This window comes from Neolamprologus brichardi, chromosome 20 (assembly GCF_056152115.1).
Source record: "Neolamprologus brichardi isolate AB-2024 chromosome 20, ASM5615211v1, whole genome shotgun sequence".
Lineage (NCBI taxonomy): Eukaryota > Metazoa > Chordata > Actinopteri > Cichliformes > Cichlidae > Neolamprologus > Neolamprologus brichardi.
The window spans coordinates 30,246,479-30,266,691 of NC_142123.1; the positions used below are offsets into that span (position 1 = coordinate 30,246,479).

The window sequence follows — 20,213 nt, forward strand, 5'->3', positions numbered from 1 at the left end:
CTGGTTTTGTGAAATCAGTGATAATAGCAAGTTTATTAATGCAGTACTTTTAATTTTTTGATTTAGACTGTGTTTCACATTGTTATTAGATTCCATTCCTACTTGACGTTTACAGCTAGGGGGCGGGGTTTGGGAAGGGGCTTGTGGTAAGGTAGTACCATGAGTAAAAGTATGTGCACTTTTAGTCAGTACCTAGGAAGAAAAGTGGGCGTGTACAGATGCAGGACAAGGAGAATCACCTCTGGGGCTGAGCGGTGTATGGAGCACAGAGGCTGTAGCTAGCTTACTGGAGATTTCGCTTTTGGCTATTACAACGTAATAACAAGAGAGATCGTATGAGATTTTAAGTACTTGAAGTTAAGTTTTGAGATTCCTCTGCGCTTTGGAGACCTCTGCTGTACCGTCGCTCGAGGCGCGCTGACGTCGCCGCCCGGCGTGACGTGTGTTCCTGTGACGCGCAGAAATTTTAAACTCTCGTCCTTCTCAGTGATGGCGGCTTCGTTTCGCTCTCTCCCCGCAAGCAGTAACAACAAATGGTACTTCACCCGGCAGCAGATCGACAACAGCCCATCTCGGCGAGCTGGACTTGATCCCGACAAGGAGCTCTCATACAGACAACAGGCGGCGAACCTGCTCCAGGACATGGGACAGCGGCTCAATGTGTATCCTTTTGTCGTGAGCTCTTGTTAGCTCTCTAACTTTAGCTTCTCTCCCGAGCCGGCTCGGGGAAGGAGTGTGGCTGGTGTTTGTTAGTTTGTTGTTGTCTTTTGTTCGACGGTTTCACGTTTGTTTTTGTCTTCCACGTCTGTTTAACGCTATGGAATTTGGTTTTACAAGGTGTACGTGAGCTTACAAGCGTTACGCGATAGCGGCGTAGTGGGCTAACCCTTGGGCCGCAGAGGCCTGTGTAGTCGGCGGCCTCCAGGACGTTAGCATGTTAGCGTTAGCTTCACCACTGGTAAATATCAACGAATAAACGCAAATTAGAAGGACAGTGGGCCACCTTTAGACATATAGTAATGTAGAATGTTTCAGAAAAAGTGTTTTAGATGTGTTAGTTTTAGAAAACATCGCTTTGTGTGTTATCAAGAGTCTTATCCCAGCTAGCCTGTGGCTAAAGTGTTGTTTAACTTTGTTATTCTGTGGCTGCTACGATAACAGGCTTATCAACATTAACTTTTATACCTAATTAGCAATATTAAACCCATAGTTATCCTTATAACTATTTTATAATTATTTTATTTCACACGTATACCGACGATTCCAGCCCATTTTCATGTATGCAGTCATTACAGATGTTATGTAATTTGCTCCCACTGTTTACCTTTTTTCCTTAACTGCCATGTATCAGCTCTCAACTTACAATTAATACAGCCATTGTGTACATGCATCGCTTCTACATGATCCAGTCCTTCACCAGATTTCACAGAAATGTAAGTAATGCTTTTCTTGCTTGAATCATGGAAATGATTGTACTTAATGTGAATCATCTTAAAATCTCCACTGCCCCTTTCCAGGTCATCGCACCCGCTGCTCTGTTCCTGGCAGCAAAGGTAGAGGAGCAGCCTCGAAAGCTGGAGCATGTCATCAAGGTGGCCCATGCCTGCCTTAATCCTCAGGAGCCGTCACCAGATATTCGCAGTGATGTAAGTATTGTACTGCAATTGTCCGAGGGAGGTTTTTTTTGAAGCAGAAAAAAAAATTCTTATAATAAGGCAAATGGCAATCTTCTTGCATGTAATCTGAGAACATTTACTCTGTCACGTATTTGTTCTGAGCTGTTAAGGCTGCTTGATTACATGGGTTGAGAGAGTAAAAGGCAAAATACACCTTAGCCTGTGTAGGTTTTGAGTCATGCAGGCAATGTGATGTCTAGCAGTTGTAAAACTCGAGCATCTGTACTTGCTATGTAGCTTTCACTTTTCATCACTTATATCTGAGGCTTCTTCAACAAACATGTATGCCAGAAAGCCTTTCAGACAAATGGTCAGAAATTCTCGGCCACATAACGTGTACAGTTGCTCTTGTTTTTCAACAATTGGCGGCCTCCCAGTGAGTAACGTGCCTGTCCTCTCAACCTCAGGCCTACCTGCAACAAGCCCAAGACCTGGTCATTCTTGAGAGCATAATTCTCCAGACCTTGGGTAAGTTTGGAAGGAAGAACTGGGTCCCTTGAATTCCCCCCCCAGAGAACAAGAATAGTTAACATGTTTTACTTCAATTCACAGTTTGCAGTAAGCAGCACTGGAAGTGATATTTATGCTTCAAAACTGAATCACCCACTTTTACATTTCCTTTTTCAGCTTTTTCATTTTTATCAGCGCTAACTTTTGACATTTTACCTTTTTCACCTGTGTGTTTTTAAGACATTTAAAGAGGGAGCCTCAAAACAACTTTTTCCCCCTTCTTACATGCCATTAATTTTTTTTTTTCATATTCAGGTGTTGACATTTTCATGTTGTCCAGGATGTTTTCCCATGAAAAGTGACACTCCACTCAACTCTGACTCCCCACCACTTGATTTTTAACACGATGCAAATTTTCTGGTTTTCAGCGGCTTTGTTAATGTTATCTTTGCCAGTGGGAAGTGGATTTGTATTCCATATGGATTATAAGTATAAATTGATTTTGCATTTCTTTTATTAATGTCTACCTACATTTTCTTCTCTTTCTATTACAGCTTTTGAAATCACCATCGATCATCCTCATACACATGTTGTCAAATGCACTCAGCTTGTCAGGGGTGAGCATCATTTTTATGGTTTTGCTCAATTTTATCTTCAAGTTTTTGCTGTGTCTATAAATTTTTTCTCTCTTTGTTCTGCTGTTGTTCCAGCAAGCAAGGATTTGGCCCAAACATCATACTTTATGGCCACCAACAGGTATGCTCAGAGTTCACCCATAGTTCTCTCTCTCTGTCTCTCACACACATGCGCGCGCACACACACACACACACACACACACACACACACACACACACATGATTGTGTCTTTCTTATGTGAATGCTAGGTATTCAGTTTGTGTGTGGTTTGTTAAAGCTCAAAACACTGATTTTCTGTTTTCTCTTTCCCTGTTTGCTTTTTTTCTTGGACGTATCATGCCATATAGCCTGCACTTGACAACGTTCTGCCTGCAGTATAGTCCGCCTGTTGTAGCCTGTGTGTGCATCCACCTCGCCTGCAAATGGTCCAACTGGGAGATCCCCGTGTCTACAGATGGCAAACACTGGTGGGAGTATGTCGACCCTACAGTTACCCTTGAGCTGCTGGACGGTATGTGCAATAAATGCTCTTTAAGAAAAAAATGTTTAGATAATAAAAGGGCTGATTTGACTCTTTTTTTTTTTTTTTTTTTTTCTTCCCTCTTCCAGAACTTACACACGAGTTCCTGCAAATCCTGGAGAAAACACCCAGCCGACTGAAGCGAATTCGCAACTGGAAGGTAAAACACAAATTTCGCTGCTCCTTTTTGTTATTAAAAATTCCTGATTCAATGTGGACATTGACTTACTTTTTTCTTCTTCTAGGCTGGCGGACAGACACCAAAAGCCAAGCCAAAAGTCCAGGAGGAGGGTGACCAGAGGGACACCATGATCAGCATGATTTCCATGGCTTCATCAGAGAGTACTGTGGCAGGCCTGATGAGCCTCTCTGCTCCACCTTCTGCCTCCTCTTCCTCATCAGTGGGCGAGAAGGACACGAATGCTTCTGGCAGTGCTCAGACTTGGAGTGGTAAAGGTCAAGGTGGATCTGAGCAGCAGTCACAGCAACCACAGCAGCAGCCTAACCATGAGGTCCACGCCCCAGCTAAGGTGTCGCTGAGTGAGTACCGTGCCAAGAATGCTGACGTCCTGGCTGCCCAAAAGAGAAAGTTGGAGAACATGGAGGCCAGCGTAAAGAGAGATTATGCCAATGCAGCTCAGGCCCTCATTGGCCAGCAACAGAGGAAGGAGAAGCAGCAGCATCACCATCATCCACCCAGCGCTTCCTCTGACATGTCCAACCCATCACCCATTATTCTTAAAATCCCCTTGGAGAAGGAGAGGCATGACTCTCTAAAAATGCGCTTCCCAGTTGCTGGAGGATCAGGAGGAAGCAGTGGACACAGCAGCAGTGGTCGAGGCCAGGATCCAGACATCAAAGTCAAAATCCGAGTGCCTGAAAAGCAGAGGGGGACTTCAGGAGAGGATGGCAAAAGCAGGGACAAGCACAGGGAGCGTTCTAACCACCACCACCATTATCATCACTCTCACCACCACCATTCCTCTTCCAGTAGTGCCTCGCTTTCTTCTTCACACAAACATTCATCTAGTTCCAGCGGCACGCTGGGAAGCAGCAAAAAAGTACCAAGTGACTCCTCTAGAACAAGCTCCTCATCCTCGTCCTCATCCTCGTCTGCCTCACGCAAGAGGACACACTCCCAGGATCCTTCAGCAGGATCTCACCCACCCTCCAAAGTGAGCAAGTCTAGGAATCCCTACCAATTACCTCCTCTGTCTTCCTCCTCCGGACAAATTTTGGGGCACGGTTCTGACATTCTTCCATCTCTGGGACTCCCCCACCACCAAGGAAGCTATTCGCATTCCAAAAGCGACAAAACTGACACTAATGGTCACAGTTCAGCTGGCGGAGCCCAGTCCAACGAGTACCAGGACACTTTTGAGATGCTAAACTCACTGCTGAGTGCACAGGGTGTGCAGCCGTCCCAGCAGTCTATGTTTGACTACAGATCTCAGTATGGTGATTATCGGTACTCGAGCAGCTCCAGAGGAAACAACCCTAGGCCCCCTCCCCTGCCCACGGAGCCGCCTCCCCCACTGCCGCCTTTGCCCAAATAAGTTTCTAATCAGGAAACCACATTATGTACATTTTACTTGACATCCTGATCATCTTGTTACATAAAGTGTTGTATGATATTTTCCAGCCACCCAACATTTTATAGTCTTCAGTGTGACAGCAGAGAAATGTACTGGGGGTAACAAAGGATTTTATGGCGTACTCATGGGGCAATAATGGGACTTGCAAAATGTGAGACAAAAAGAATCATGGGAAAGTGTAGATAGTGTTTTGTTTTTTCTTTTGGAAAAATTCAAATGATATGTGACAAGAAGACGGGAATTAGAGGATGTCAATGTGTTTGGAAAAGTTTCCATGACATACCTGGTTGGTCTTCTTACTGATTCTTTTTATAATGTTTTTATAGGGTGTTATTTATTGATCAAATGATTTTAAAAAAAGAAAAAAGGTCCCCTTTTTCTACCTTTTTTTAGGATTAAACCTCTGTTCTTTTGGAACAGATGGTCATTTCTTTAAGACTGTACAGCCTAGTTAGAGTGCATGTCTCCAAAGCCATCTTTTCGATATATTTTTTACTTTATTTTATTTTTCCCTTTTTTTTTTCTCTGTGAGCCATAAAAATGGCTTCATCCCTTATGTATATGTTATATTTGCTGTGCTATTTGGTGATTTGAGGAAAAAAATGTAAAAAAAAAATGTTTAAAACAAACATTGGAACCTTTATATTTGCAAATTTGCAAAAAAAAAGGATGTAAATTAGGAAAAGCTTGTACTTTTCACTTTAAGTTTTTAAGTCTTGCAGTCATTGTTTTAAATGGTTGTAAAATATTCATATTTGGTTCTTGAATGGATACACTAAGTTCATAGCAAGAACATTCATCTGTTCACAAACGGTTGAAACATCTGTGCGCTTTGGTCACAATGAAGGAAATGCCAACAAAAAGAGCATCTATCTAGACTATTTCTTTCCTTATTATTTTTCCTCAGGAGTTCATTTTTTTGGGATGATCACAGGTAAATGCAAAAACAAAGAAATAAGCATCATATATGGAAATGTATAATTTTCAGAAGACAAGAAATTATGTCAGGAAAAACTTTTTCCCAGATTTGCTAGACCCTAATAAGCACAGTATACAGAGTTTTAACACAGTATAAAAGTTAATAGCTCATCTGTTTTTATCTAATTGTGGGGATGTTTTAAAAGTGTAAACCCTAGTGTAGCTGTCACTTCACTCTGGTCTGATTTAATCATGTTAAACTTGTCTTTCGAGTGCATTCCTCTAAACTAAATTGGTGGATATTTAACTTTGGTTTGTTTTATTATCTGCCCACATGCCATCATTCATCATAAAAACATGTTTGCATGTTTTCTGTGGTTGTACAGAATCATATGTGACCAGCAGGTTATTTATATACCTCCACTTCTTGAGCATGAAGGCCAATACCCAGATTTTGTTGGCAAGATAAGCAGGTTATTGCCTATTCATAAAACTTAATTGTTTAGGATTCGTGCTCTTATTTTACAGTAATGTAGCACAGCAAATCAGCCGTCCAGCTGTATATTTTACCCCCTTCATATATTTGAAAATGTGCTTGAAAAGAGAAGCTTCTTGCTCATGCAGCAGAGGTTTTATTATTCTTGGTTGTAACAGGGAAACAGTAAATGCACTGAATATTTATCTCAGTAGGTTTGCCTACAATGCAATTGACAAAGTGTTACGTGTATAATGGTTAGACTAATAGATTTTCTGGTGTGAAATTGCCACTGTTTTTGAAACATTTTGTTTAATCTGGGCAAAGCTTCCATTTTAAGTATTACCATTTTGTTGTGAACAAGCCACAAAAAGGACACATTTCATATTAAAACCCATATGTAAGAAAAAACGGACGACACTCATGCAACCTAACAATGCAAAAATCATATAGCTACAATAAATTTCATGTGTTTTCATGTCTTGGTGTTTTCAGTGACACTCAGGTCTGAAAAAGAAAAAGTTTTGAGATTTTTTTTTTCCCGTTTAAAATATGTGAACACTGTTCTTTTTTTGATATAATGTGGTTGCTTTATTCTCAAAGTCAATAAAATATTTTAAGAAAGTGCTGCTTTTTGGCTCATCAATAACAATGCATTTTATAGGTGAACATTAAACTCTACAAATAATGTTAATGTTAATCTATGCCAGGGGTGTCAAATGTGGTCTAGGAGCTTGATCTGCCCTGAAAGAAGATCCAGTTTTACCCATTATATTTTGCAAAAAAATTATGTTTGAGGGTTAATACAGGCATTGTAGAGCAACTGATGGAATTGCACTTACTCTACTTGATATATCATCATTTTGTAAATGCATGGTGTGTCAAAGTTTTACATTTGAATGTTTTCAAAATATACTTTTATTTTCTTCTATTTTTAAAAGATCAAGTTGTGTTCTAAAGAGTTAGAGGCTAAAGAGTTCGAGGCCCTGGTCTATGATAAAATGTGTAAATACATTGGGTGGCTGCCACTTTGAATAGCAACTGGATTGGCCAATGGGCTACCTCACTCCGGCGCTCTGGCTAATCGGATCTCTGGGTGGGTGGGGTTACTTATTGTAAGCGGCGGCTGTAGCAGTTAACAGGGAATGCAGGAAAATCGACGTAACAGTGTTCTTCGGGAGCTCACGCTAGCTCGGATGTCCGAGACAAAGGTAGGGGGCCGCAAATAGAAATTAGCGATATGTTCATATTCTGGCATACAGTCACGTTGGCGTTATGGAGGAATGCGGCAATTTTGTGGCACCGACTTGCTATCTTCGCTGCAAAATGAGAAAATTAGCATTTAGCTGCCGTTAGCAGCGATTGATCAAAGATGGCGACTGCCGTCTTAACTGTTAAAGTGACGCAGTAAGGAGAGGCGGGCTGAAGCTCGGTGTGGCGCCCGGTTAGAGTTTATCCATTAACGCAGAGTTTGTCTCCTCGATTTATATCTGAATTAAAAGGAAATGCCGTTCTCTGTTACATTAATGCGACCTTTGTTACTCTTTATTACTTATTACAATTGCCTTTAGGTTGTATGCGTAACATTTTTAAGCTTTTACTGACGTTAATAACGACCATCTGACTGAATCAATAACATTATTTTTATACAGCTTTATTTAGATTTAAGTACTCACAGTGATTTGGTCTATGACACCTTATGTGCATATTTTCAATATACTTTTTTTTTTCTATTTTGGTTATTTGGAATCAAAAGGCGAAAAACCACGAGTATCTATCCTGCCCATTTAAGTACAGTGTAATTCAGAAAACCATTTTAAACCTTTCTGACACGGTATGTTATCCTGCTGGAAGCCGCCATCAAAAGATGAGTGTTCTGGTCATAAAGGGTTGAACATTGTCAGAATCGGGTATGCTGTGGGGTTTTAACAAAGTGTGGGTAGAACGACCATAACACCGGCACCACCAGCCTGAACTGGTCATACAACATAGGATGGAGCTTCATGTTGTTTACATCAGATCCTGGCCTTTCAGTATATATTAAATTGACCAGACATTGCTTTTCCAATCCCTTCCTGCTCGCTTTAACTTACAGGAGTATCATCGTCCAGTCTTCTGCTACTATAGCCCATCTGGTTTAAGATTTGACATGCTGTGATCTTCTGTATACCTTGATTAAACAAGTGGTTATCTGAGTTTCTGTTGCCTTCCTATCGGCTCAGTGCAGTCTAGCCGTCCTCTTCTAATTTCTTTCTATTGACATGTTGCTGCTCACTAGACGTTTTCTCTTTCATACTGTTCTATATAAACCATAGAGTTGGATCTGTGTGACCCATCTTTGATCTCTAGATCAGCAGTTTCTGAAATACCAGCCTGTTGGTCACCAAAAATAGTAGTTTGAATAAAAATACGTTAAAGAAGCCACCATTATTCCAACATTCAAGCAAATGTTTTTATAAGAATTCTTGCTGTTATTCATGCATGCAGCCATACAAACATTTGGTGTGAACAGGGAAAAAAAAATTTTTTTTGTTATTACATTTACATACAGGCTTGAAATGAACAGAATACGGATTCATGTTTTGCCCTCAAGTCGGAACCGGGTGACCCAGACACCCCGACCTCAGGAGCCACAGGCCTGCTCCTTCACCCAGCGGCCCTGCTCTCAGCCACGACTTGAAGGCTTGGAATTCTGCATCAAACACATCTTGGAGGACAAGAATGCGCCTTACAAACAGTGCAGCTACGTCTCTGCCAAGAACGGAAAGCGGTGTCCCAATGCCGCACCAAAGGCAGAGAGGAAAGACGGGTGGGTGGAAGGTCTAAATCAGCCATTAACAATCGTTAAAAACAAATTAAATCTCATCATTATCTGCTGTGAATCTCATTAATGGGAACTTAATCCCAAGAGAAGGGGGAATGTAAATAAACTCATCAGTACCACGCAGCCTCCTAATTTCAATTTGAATGTCTGTTCTGCAGAGTGACTTTCTGTGCGGAGCACGCTCGCAGGAATGCCATGGCTCTTCGAGCTCAAATGAGAAAGGCGTCTTCTGGTCCGTCACCGGAGGCCCTGCTGTCTCAACTTAGTGGGTACAGCCGAGCAGAGTCACACAGCGTTGATGGAGGACGCTCTGAAGCCAGCCGCATTCTAGGTAATGGCCACTTTTTGACTTGGAAATAGTAATTTGGGTGCATGTGGGTTGAGCTGATGTAGTTGTACAGACTGTTTGTTGTTTTATTAGTTTTATTGGTTGGGTTATTTGGTACACTTGTGGAAAGATTAAAAAGTTTATAGCTTTCATTCATTAGTTGTAGAGCAGGGCGATATGACCAAAAAATTTATCACGATATACATTTGAAAATTTGCGATAACGATATAACTGACAATATAATTGACACTAGACAAAATACTTTACAAGTCGCCGGCATGCTTTTTCCTCCATATGCGTATGAAAACAAAGGCACTGCGCATGCACGTTTTACCCATGTTCTATCACGATTTTTCATTTTCTTATCATTGCCCGACATTATACTGGTATTACTGCGAACGGTATGATATGGCCCAGCCCTAATTAGTTTAGTTAGTTTAAATGTTGTAAAATACTGATTCATTTCCTGTTGTACGAGTACACAAAGTTCAAACTAAAGACATCCATCTTTTTGCAAACATCTGTCTGTAGTGGTCACAGTGAAAGAGTTATTTTGTTTTATTAGATGTTTTTTCCTTGTCGTTTAATTCCCGTCATAGCTAAATGTCAAGAAAAAGTAATGAAATTTATCTATGAAAATGTATCATTTTTAGCAGTGCCTATTACCAGACAAGTCGTATTTAAATTGTAGCAAGAGAAATAACTAGCATCAATGATGTTAAGAGTGTCAGAGGACTCTTAAATGCACACGTTTGTGTGGGTGATGTTAAACATTACCTTAACTGTCAGATAAAAATACCACTAATTCCTCCCTCTTGCTAGATGAGGACAGTCTGAGTGAGGAAGAGCAGGGGCCGTTGGTATTGGACCAGACGTGGAGAGGAGATCCGGACAGCGAGGCTGACAGCATCGATAGTGATCACGAGGATCCTCTGAAGTAAGCTCTTAAGATTTTCTTCTCAACCCACATTGTGTAGTTTGAATAAGAATCTGTAGTTCAAGATAGAAGGCTTAGGCCATGTCCACACTTATACGTTTTTGCTTGAAAATACATCTTTTTCTCTCCGTTTTGGCCTTCCATCCACACTGAGACGGCGTTTTTGGTTTGAAAACACTCTCCAAAGTGGATAAATTTGAAAACGCCGCATGTGCCTCGCTGTGTGGACAGCAAAAAAGGAGGATTTTGAAAACAATGATGCGTTTTAGTCATATGATGCAGTCACGTGACCAGTTCAACTAAGATGGCGGATGACATTGTGGAGCAGTTGTTTTGTTAGCTCTCAATTTTGACAGCCCTATTAAAGATTAACATCAGTCTGTAAGTCTGTACATGCTCCAGATAAAACTCGACACCTTTCCTCAACATTTTGCTGCAACTTTTCAAAGAGCCGGAAAATAAATAAATGGCAGACGGAAGTGACGCAGTTCAATTGTCTTACCGTATTTTCACGACTATAAGGCGCATTAAAGTCTTAATTTTCTTCAAAATGTGTGGCGCGCCCTATAGTGCAGTACGCCCTGTGTGTGTGTTGTTGTTGTAAGGGGGCGTAGTAGAGAACACCATGAGAACGCTAAAGGGGGAAGTGTGGGCGTTGATTGTATATAAAAGAACGGGTATGTGCGTTATGTAGAATGTCGTTGTTTTAACAACCCTGAAAATGGCAAAGAGACACGCTTCTGAAGCACAGTTTAAACTGAAGGGCATCAGCTACACGGAGGAACATGGAAATCGAGCAGCCGCGAAAGAATTTAAGATTAATGAATCAATGGTTCGCAAGTGGAGGAAGCTGGAAAATGAGCTCCGACAGGTCAAGAAGACGCAGCTGAGTTTCTGCGGACATTAGGCGAGGTGGCCCGAGTTGGAGGAAAGACTCGAGCAGTGGATCATCGAGCAAAGAACGAGTGGGAGAAGCGTTTCGACGGTCACCATTCGACTAAAAGCAGTAACGCTAGCAGAAAAAATAAAAATTGAACATTTCCAAGGAGGTCCATCTTGGTGCTTTCGTTTCATGAAATGGTGCCATTTTTCCATCCGGACCAGGACTACGGTAGCGCAGCAACTTCCAGCGGATTATAATGAAAAGCTGGCCATCTTCCGCTCCTACTGCAGCAAACACATCCAGCCCAGCCACATCACTAACATGAACGAGGTGCCGCTCACTTTCGAAATCCCTGTGAGTCACACTGTGGAGAAGAAGGGGACCAGCACGGTAGCGATACGCACAACGGGGTACGGAAGGTCTTCTTTTACTGTTGTGCTTGGCTGCCATGCTAATGGACAGAAACTGCTGCCTATGGTGATTTTTAAGCGAAAGACTTTGCCTAAAGAGAAGTTTCCAGCAGGAGTCATCATTAAGGTAAATGAAAAGGGCTGGATGGATGAGGAAATGATGAAAGAGTGGCTGAGGGAGGTGTATGTAAGGAGTTTTTTCCACGCATCACCAGCTGTTGATCTGTGACTCTATGCATGCCCATCTCACAGCCGATGTGAAAAAACAAGTCAAGCAAATGAACTCTGAGCTTGCTGTCATTCCGGGAGGCCTGCGAGCGGTGTGGGAGTGATGGATGACCGATGGAGACCACAGTTTCACTAAGAGTGGAAGGTAGCGCCGGGCGAGTCACGCCACAGTTTGCGAATGGATTGTAGATGCTTGGGCTAACATGTCTGCTGACACTGTTGTTCGAGCTTTCGCAAAAGCCGGCATCATTTCCGAGGAGCCGCACGGCACGGAAAGTGACTGACAGTGTAGAAAGTGAACCTGGCATGTTTGATGGAGATTTAGCGCAGCTGTTCAATTCAGAAACAGAGGATGAGAACTTTGATGGGTTTGATTGATGACGATTACCGGTAAAATAAATGTGAATACCAAACTCAGTTTTGCTCCCGCTCTATTTTTAAATACGCACACTTGTATGCTTGTGTCTGTTGTTGTTGAAAGGCGGACGTAGTAGAGGACACCATGAGAACGTTAAAGGGGAAGGTGTGGGCGTAGATTGTATATAAAACCCGCGCCCTATGTGTGTGTTAAATACAGTAATGGCACACATAACTGAGACTGCGCCTTTTAGTACGGTGCGTCTTATGGTCGTGAAAATACGGTCTTTTTCACGCAAGCGAAGTATATGAACATAGCGTTTTCAGTGTGGATGAAAACGGTGGTGTGGACGCGCAGCATTTTTAGACAAAAACACGTTTTTCAATTTAGTGTAGACGTAGCCTTAGCTCTTATCTGAATTAAAAAGCAGTTTCACTGGAATGTGAGCTACAGAGTTAAAAGTGTAATCACTTTAAGAAAATATGGAGTGCTTTGTAGCCTTTTATTTTAAAGATGTTCCCCAGGCTTCTGGTATTGCTTAAGAACAGGTTGTGGCAGCTCGAAGTAAAGCACGAGTTTAAGATTTCACTTCAGGCAATATGAAGTGAAGTAAAGCATACACGGCATAGACATACATCCCATTTTGTAATGATCGAAAGCCTTGAATTGGTATCTTTTAAACTGGGGCGTCGAGCTCATTTTTGTTTACTTCAAAGCACAACTATGGACAAGGGTTGGTAACTGGCAATTATTGTGCAGCACATCAATTTCATGCTTTGTTTTTGAATTATAAGTCATCCTTGTTGAATTGAAATGAATAAATGTCTTGTGGGTTCGAAGTGTTGTTTGTTGAAAATTTTGAATTTTCTACAATTTTCACACACCTAGCCAAATATTTGCCAACCCTATATAAATAATGATTAAATTAGTTGGTTATCTTTGATATAACATAAAAATTCTGAACAGAGTTTGATTTGCTTTTGCTTTTTACATTCTTCTTTTTGCTAAAAATTAAAAAAAAAGTAGTTAATATGCAAACCTACAAAGGCTCGAATCGTGTTTATTGACAAGCTGTTAGTGATGACTCTGACTTAATAACTTGTGACTTAATACCTGAGCTCATCGTCCAGTGGCACAACATAATGTTGTATGTTGATTTAAGAATTACTTATCTTAGTCTTAAATTGTTAGACACTGAGTAGTTTAATGTTTTGAAACTCAATGGACGTTAGATTTTCAATGCTATGTGTTGGCAGACACGCAGGAGTGTACACTGCAGAAGAAGTGGCGCTAATCACTCGAGAAAAACTTATCAGACTCCAGTCCCTCTATATTGATCAGTTCAAACGCCTGCAGCACCTGCTGAAAGAGAAGAAGCGCAGATACCTGCACAACCGCAAAATGGAGCATGAAGCTATAGGTAATCATAGGACAAATTTATGCTTTTACTGCTCACTCCTCTTAATTCTGAGTGACACAAACCTTTTAATGTTGATTACAGGTACCAGCCTCCTGACAGGGCCTGAAGGTCTTTCCATGAAGGAGAGGGAGAACCTGAAGAAGCTTAAAGCTCTGCGTCGATACCGCCGCCGGTACGGGGTGGAGGCCCTGCTGCACCGGCAGCTGAGGGAAAGGAGGCAGGCTGTGACAGAAGGAGGCCCACAGGTGCTAACTTGAATAGATACTGAGTTTAAAGAAATCTGTACATTTTCTTTACTTATATTCTCTGACAGTTGTGTCATAGAGGGATAATTAAAAAAACGTAAACTGTTTATGATTACGTTTTACTTCATTTTCTAATGTTTGTTTGTTATTTCTGTTGTAGCCACACACAAGAACAGTGAGTGAAAAATGCATCTCCTTCATGGAGGGAACCCGATGTACCAATCCCTGCCTGCCTATGGCCCGACACTGTGTCTCACGTATCCTCTGATGGCTTTAATAGTGTGACTAAATAATCACTGAATGAAAGATGATGGGTGGAATACTCATCATAGCATCACGTATGATATGAATTTTTCAAAACCAGCTTAACAGCGGTGAACAGACTGTCCTCTATTGCCAATCGGTGGGTTTAAATGTAAAATATATAGTGTATTGAGAGGGGGACTGTACCAACTGTACATTTTCCACTCACAATGAATCAAATGACCAATGTACATTAATATAAGATCATGTTAAATGATGCACAGCCAAATTTAACAGGGCAAACATTGTAACGCACAATTTTATATGATTGGTGAAATAAGCTATTGCTATTGTTGTTATACTAGTGACTACTCAGATACAAAATTTAATGCCAAAGGGCATATTGGGTGATGCTAGCTAGTGTAATATTCTCTTAACAGCTGGGAGCGGCTTTGTGGCTTCATTCAAGAATGGTTACCAGAGATAAAGAGTTGAGTGCAGAGATGCTCCACAGTGAAAAGAGGAGCTGTGTTTGAAGACGTGTCATGAAATGAGACTCTCTTTGCTTAATTTCCGCTCGTATTGCTTCTGTGCTGGACATTAACACTAGGCTGATCTCATTCGGCTCCTCATAATGCACCAGGAAAGGTTTGATGAGACAAAGGTAAGCTGTTAGCTAACAGGTGTTAGCTTTGACTAAGTTTGAATGGAGTGTGTTTTAAAGCTCTGTTCTGCTCAATGAATGAGCCAGATGTAGACTGATCTGCTCTCTGCGGATTTCTACACTCTTCAGTTACGTTTCTCATTTCGGCCCTCCTCCCCTTGGCCCCAATCAAGACCAGCAGCTTGTAGTAGCTGTTCGTTTCAACGGGAGCCTAGATAAACACCTTCCTGTGGTCTGTTGATTTGTTTCTCAGAAAACAAAGGAGCTAATCAATTCAGTTGGAAGGAACAAAATCTTTCTTAACCTACTTTGACTAGCGTAACGTTTCATGTTTTTCAGTCTTGCATTGTAGTTCTCGCAGTGTGAGAATAACATATTTCCTTTATTGAATATTAAGAATTTTGTTCTTCCAATAGCCAGTTTAGTTTGATTAAGCTGAGCCCAGACATGAGAATTTTATCATTAACATGCTCTACAAAACCATGAAGGCATCACTTTAATGCAACAAGGAGGTTTATCAAGCTTTCTAAATATTTCTAAGATATTTCTTGTTTTTGTTTTTTTAATCAGGCACAAGATTTGAGAAATCCAGATGAATACAAACCATGATTTTTGAAGGCAGTTGTCTCACTGTCATATACTTACAATGAAATGGTGTTAGAGAATGAAAATGGGCCCGACTGTAGGTGCTGGATGCTGATGGGTGACATTTGAAAGCCAATTAGAAATCGGTGCAAGTGTTGGACAACAGAGGGCCTCCAGAGAAGCATCAGTGCAGCTTGCCATTAATTCTCTGCAACTCTTGCCCTTTAATTCGTTTTTTGGTATTCTTTCTCTTTTCTTATCTTTTTTTTTTCTCTGTTTGATCATCACATTTTCCTTGACAGCCACATGCTCAGATATTTACCAGGACAGCAACCAGGTCCTTTTTAAAATGTGTCCGGGGTTAAAAGATGTTCCATGTGATCGTACTGTGCACATGGGTCAGTCAGACGACCCCCGCTGCCCGCTGCACCTCACCCTGCCTCCCCCCATGTACCAGCCCGAGCAGGAGGCTCCGCCACAGGAGGAGTTCACCCCTTTGAGCAAAGACATGTACCTGAGTGCGGCAGAGCTTCAGCCCACAGAAAACCTCCCTCTTGAGTTCAGCGATGTACGTAGAAATGACAGTCACCTACCAACCTCTTCTCTTTAATACACATATCACGTTCCACATAATTCCTCTTGTGAAAGCTGAGTATCAGTCTGAATGTGTTTTTCCACAAGCTGTTGTAAAGTTTCCACCACAGCAGGGGATAGTGTGCCGAGTCATGCTGCTGTAGTATGCCTGAGCATGGCCTGTTTTGTTTTTTGGGTTTTTTTTTTTTGCTCTATGTGTCCTGGAGTAGAGTATGTTTCGGTTTCCTGAGGTTGCTGGTCTTCACACTTATTTTAAATGCATTACTGAGCAGAAAAGTACAAACAACAAAAGCTACAGAAAGTTACAAATTACAGCAGACGAAAGGCTTTTACTTGAGCAAGTTATTTTTACAACTGAAGTTACCCAGTTATGTTCTCTTTATCATCTCTGTGTGATGACACCTGTGCTCTTCTCTGAGTGCTGACTGATCTTTCAGGGGAATGTTGCAGGGTTTGGTAACACCATAATGGCAAGCGTATACGGATGTAATTGTGTGACAGTGTCACTGATGACCTGCAAATTGACAAGTGTGATCACTCTAAAAAATTAAAATTTTGGCAAGAGGCAGGGTACATCCTGGACAGGTCACCAGTCTGTCGCAGGGCTACCACAAAACCAAATGGTTGTCTGTATCTATGGGCAATTAAGAATCACCCCACTAACTGCACGTCTTTGGGCTGTGGGAGGATCCAAAGGGAACACACGCAAACACGGGGAGAACATGCAAACTCAACACAGACACCTCCCTGGTCTGATATTGGAATTTATCTCAGGACAGAGTGCTAACCACTGTGTCACCGTACGAGCCCACAAATTATCAATGGGACAATATCTGTTTAATAATTTAAAAAAAAAAAAAAGTTTAAAAGAAAAAAAAAAAGCTGAGAAGTAAGTTGCTTTATGGTAGAAAACATTTTATGAGTTTTAACCCCCTTGGAAGATCCTTAAAAATCCTAACACATTTTACCCTAATGACAAAAAAACTTCACCCCTCCAAAAAAATACTGTAAAAATATTACATGGGAATATTTCTTCCACTTTAATGACTATTATAAAACTACTTCAGTCTGAAATATACATTTAAAATATTAATTATATTTAATTATATATTCTGGATTTTAACCCTTTAAAGGTGAGGGGAGTCTGGCTCAAGTTGGGCAAGTTGCAACTGGACAGACTGTTACATGTGCAGCAGGTTACAATGATTCAGTAAAGCAGCATCTTAAATGCTGGTACGGTTTGCCCACTCAGGTTTTTCCTCACTTTGAATGGGCCGTTTGTGGGTTATTACCAACATAGGCACTGTTTGTCTGCATATAAAGGGACATATAAGCTTCTATGTTATCCTTCTGTTAACAGATCCATTAATATTGATCTCAGGTTGAGTCAAATGAAACAAATGGCTATGAAAGCAAGCTTAAAAAAACAAATACACACGGGGGGATTTCTATAAATATACCATCAAAAATGCCTCCAATAGCAATTTTGGGCATCTCTGTTTTGCAGGACCTGGATGTGGAAGGGGACGGTATGCAGGGTCCTCCGTCCCCTCTGCAGTTTGACACAGCCCTGGCCCTGGAGGACCAAACCATCAGAGCCATAGCTGAGGCCCCGATGGACATCCTGACTGGCGAGGACCCAGACCAGGACCTTGACACCTCAGGGCAGGAACTCTCAGAGAGAGATGTGGACGCCATCATGAACAACCAGGTTAACTCTCAATCAGGGGTTTTGTCGTCGTGAATATCTTATTGTGGCAGGTAACATTGATGCACTCAATTCAAACTGTACTGTGTTGAAAACATTTTCAGGTTGATCACAGGAAAAAAGAATGAAACTCAAAGGTTAGGGTTGATTTTAGTTTATTAATGAATTTATTTATTTATTTGTTCTCTATCTCAGACGTACCTTTAGGAGCTTTTATCGAGGATGCAGTCTCCTTTATGAAATTAACCTGTTTTATGTCCATCGTCTTCATATGAGTGAACAGTGTTGAAGAAAAACAGTTTGTGCTAAGATTTTTATTAATTGACATGATTTGACTTAATTTATGAACACCTTTGAACAAATACAAAGGATACAAATAACAAATAATCATGATTACAGGTGTATTCTTTGGCATGTGTTGTGTCATAGCTGTATTCTCTTCGAGAGAGAGAGAGAGAGAGAGAGAAATTCATGAATCTTAAAAATATTAAAATATATCCATAAAATCTTGCCTCAGTTAAGAAAAAAAGGGGGGGGGGGGCATTCACCACAAAAAATAAACTTTGTATAAACAAACATGCAATAAACAGGCATATTTGTGACTGCCCCCAAGTGGCTATAGACTGCTACAACATGTACATGTTGGTCTGCAAAGACCTTTAGACCTCTGCTGGTCACATTCAGTCTGTGAAGCTGTGGTTCACAAAGTGGCCCGCAGACCATAACATTTACTTTACATAGTAGGATGCAGCAGTCCAGGACAACATCAATAGCAAATTTTCCAGTTTCAGTATTACCCTCTAACATTTCCTGAGAGCAAATGTATTTAAGAATTATAGCTGCCATCTCACTAAAGAATAAACTATATAGAGGCAAAACAATTACAGTCCTTGGAACAGACTCATTACAGGCTTTACCTGCAGCTGGGTTTCTCCTGCTACAAAAAAGGCCTTTGTGCAGTCACTACAAGCCTAAGCTCAACTTATCTGCATACGGTGGAGGCAATGAGATTTGTGCATTTTCCATCAACACAAATGCACTTTCAGCTGGACTAAATTAAATCCTCTTAACTAAAACCTTTTTTCAAATACTTAAATTTTAAAACACAAAATTACAGACCTTACCTCGTGTCAGACTGCCCACTCAGTCTGTCATAGACATGTTTGAAAATAAGAGCAGTATTTATAATATTTCCATATGCATCAGGTTAGGAATGTAACAGCCTCTCTGCAGGTTGTCCTGTGCTGCCAGGGAATTTGATGTTGTAATTCTTCTCTGCCCCTCAGTCTGTCACTCTAGATTTTGCACTCTGTCATCAAAACTTTGAAAGCTGTGGTGTAAAGAAAAAATGAAGTGAGATGTTCAGTGGGGTTAAGAGAATCACTGAACCCTTTGAAAAGAAGCTTTTGTACCGTGCTGCCGGCCCTTTACACAAACAGATGATCTGAACTAGCAGTAAATGTGCTTTATCTTTGTTCTTCCACTCAGGTGGTGTCAGAGGCAGTCGGAGGCGAGGAAGACACGACTGACAATTCGCTCCAAGACCTCGACTCTGCTGCAGCCGACGCTCCCAGATGAACCAGCATTTCAAAGAACTGTCACTGCTACTCGTTTATAATACAGCCCACATTAGGTACTAAAGTACTCAGAGGCTCCTACTGAGGCTGAAAGCTGGAGTAGGCGACATGTTTTTGGAATCAATGGGCAGAAATTCCATAATAACCTTTCAGCATATTGTACTTCATGTGGGGAACTAGACTCCTGGTTTCATACTAAAGAAACTCCAGCCTGAGATGAGACGTCGCCCAGTGTGAGGCCGTTTCAGGTGAGTCGTGAAGGTGCAGGGAAAGGTCAGCTGAGAGGGAAGCGTTTGGATCAGAAATGTCAGCTGGACATGTTAGAGGAATGCAGGGAGAAAACTGAAGTTTTGGGTAAAATGTTACACTGTGCAGTTTCAGTTATAAACATCATTGTAATGTGCCTCACTTTTTCTGCTCCTACTGCCTGGTTTGAAATAAAGATGAGGAAAGAAATGGGCTTTTAGGTAACTTTGTTTCTGATCGGCATGTTTTCCACCACTGCAGCAGAAAACACATTTCCATAAAACTTTAAAGCAACTGGAAACTTTCTCCCATTATTACACTTTAACACATTCTGTTGTTGCATATGCCCTTGTAGCCAGTATTTACGAAAATACTTGATGTAATTTTTATTGTCTGCTTAAGGTGGTTTTGTGTTTCAGTTTGTTTGAGTGACCAGTTGTCTCATTTTATGCGGGACAGCAAACCTTTTCACCACATTTATCTCCCACATTTTCATTGGTTGTAGTTACAAATAAATACAAAGTACAGGACATGTGTGCTGATCTTCAAATGCTTCACAGCTTAAATTTAAAGTTGATTCCTGCAGAAAAACAGTTTATAGCTTCAGCTGTTACTGCGGGAGAAAAGGGAACCTTAAATGAATAAAGACAATATATGGTTATAAAAGTTGTTTTATGCCTATGATCAACAACA

At 41.1% G+C, this 20,213-nt stretch overlaps 2 protein-coding genes and 1 non-coding gene across 6 annotated transcripts; all 3 read left to right on the forward strand.

The window, feature by feature from the left end:
• Positions 1-483: 483 nt before the first annotated feature.
• ccnt1 (cyclin T1) lies at positions 484-6,894 on the forward strand. 3 transcript variants are annotated; one of them, XM_006793989.3, is made up of 9 exons: positions 484-662; positions 1,352-1,433; positions 1,518-1,646; positions 2,084-2,144; positions 2,681-2,743; positions 2,837-2,882; positions 3,110-3,273; positions 3,372-3,442; positions 3,528-6,894. In XM_006793989.3, the coding sequence occupies exons 1-9, from the start codon at positions 490-492 to the stop codon at positions 4,836-4,838; spliced, it is 2,100 nt and encodes a 699-aa protein (XP_006794052.1). In that variant the 5' UTR covers positions 484-489; the 3' UTR covers positions 4,839-6,894. The 3 variants fall into 3 exon arrangements, with proteins under 3 accessions (XP_006794052.1, XP_087690091.1, XP_035765115.1); XM_087833965.1 differs by having other exon boundaries at positions 485-662; positions 2,681-2,742; positions 2,827-2,882; XM_035909222.2 differs by having other exon boundaries at positions 485-662; positions 2,681-2,882.
• A 485-nt stretch (positions 6,895-7,379) lies between these two features.
• On the forward strand, positions 7,380-19,730 carry kansl2 (KAT8 regulatory NSL complex subunit 2). 2 transcript variants are annotated; one of them, XM_006793987.3, is made up of 10 exons: positions 7,380-7,481; positions 8,822-9,079; positions 9,253-9,425; positions 10,245-10,359; positions 13,495-13,658; positions 13,740-13,903; positions 14,064-14,160; positions 15,710-15,963; positions 17,497-17,750; positions 19,186-19,730. In XM_006793987.3, the coding sequence occupies exons 2-9, from the start codon at positions 8,829-8,831 to the stop codon at positions 17,731-17,733; spliced, it is 1,455 nt and encodes a 484-aa protein (XP_006794050.1). In that variant the 5' UTR covers positions 7,380-7,481; positions 8,822-8,828; the 3' UTR covers positions 17,734-17,750; positions 19,186-19,730. The 2 variants fall into 2 exon arrangements, with proteins under 2 accessions (XP_006794050.1, XP_006794049.1); XM_006793986.3 differs by having other exon boundaries at positions 17,497-17,700.
• On the forward strand, positions 14,969-15,103 carry LOC118454437 (small nucleolar RNA SNORA2/SNORA34 family). The gene has a single exon (XR_004843745.1). It is a non-coding gene; the product is annotated as a small nucleolar RNA SNORA2/SNORA34 family (small nucleolar RNA).
• Positions 19,731-20,213: the final 483 nt, after the last annotated feature.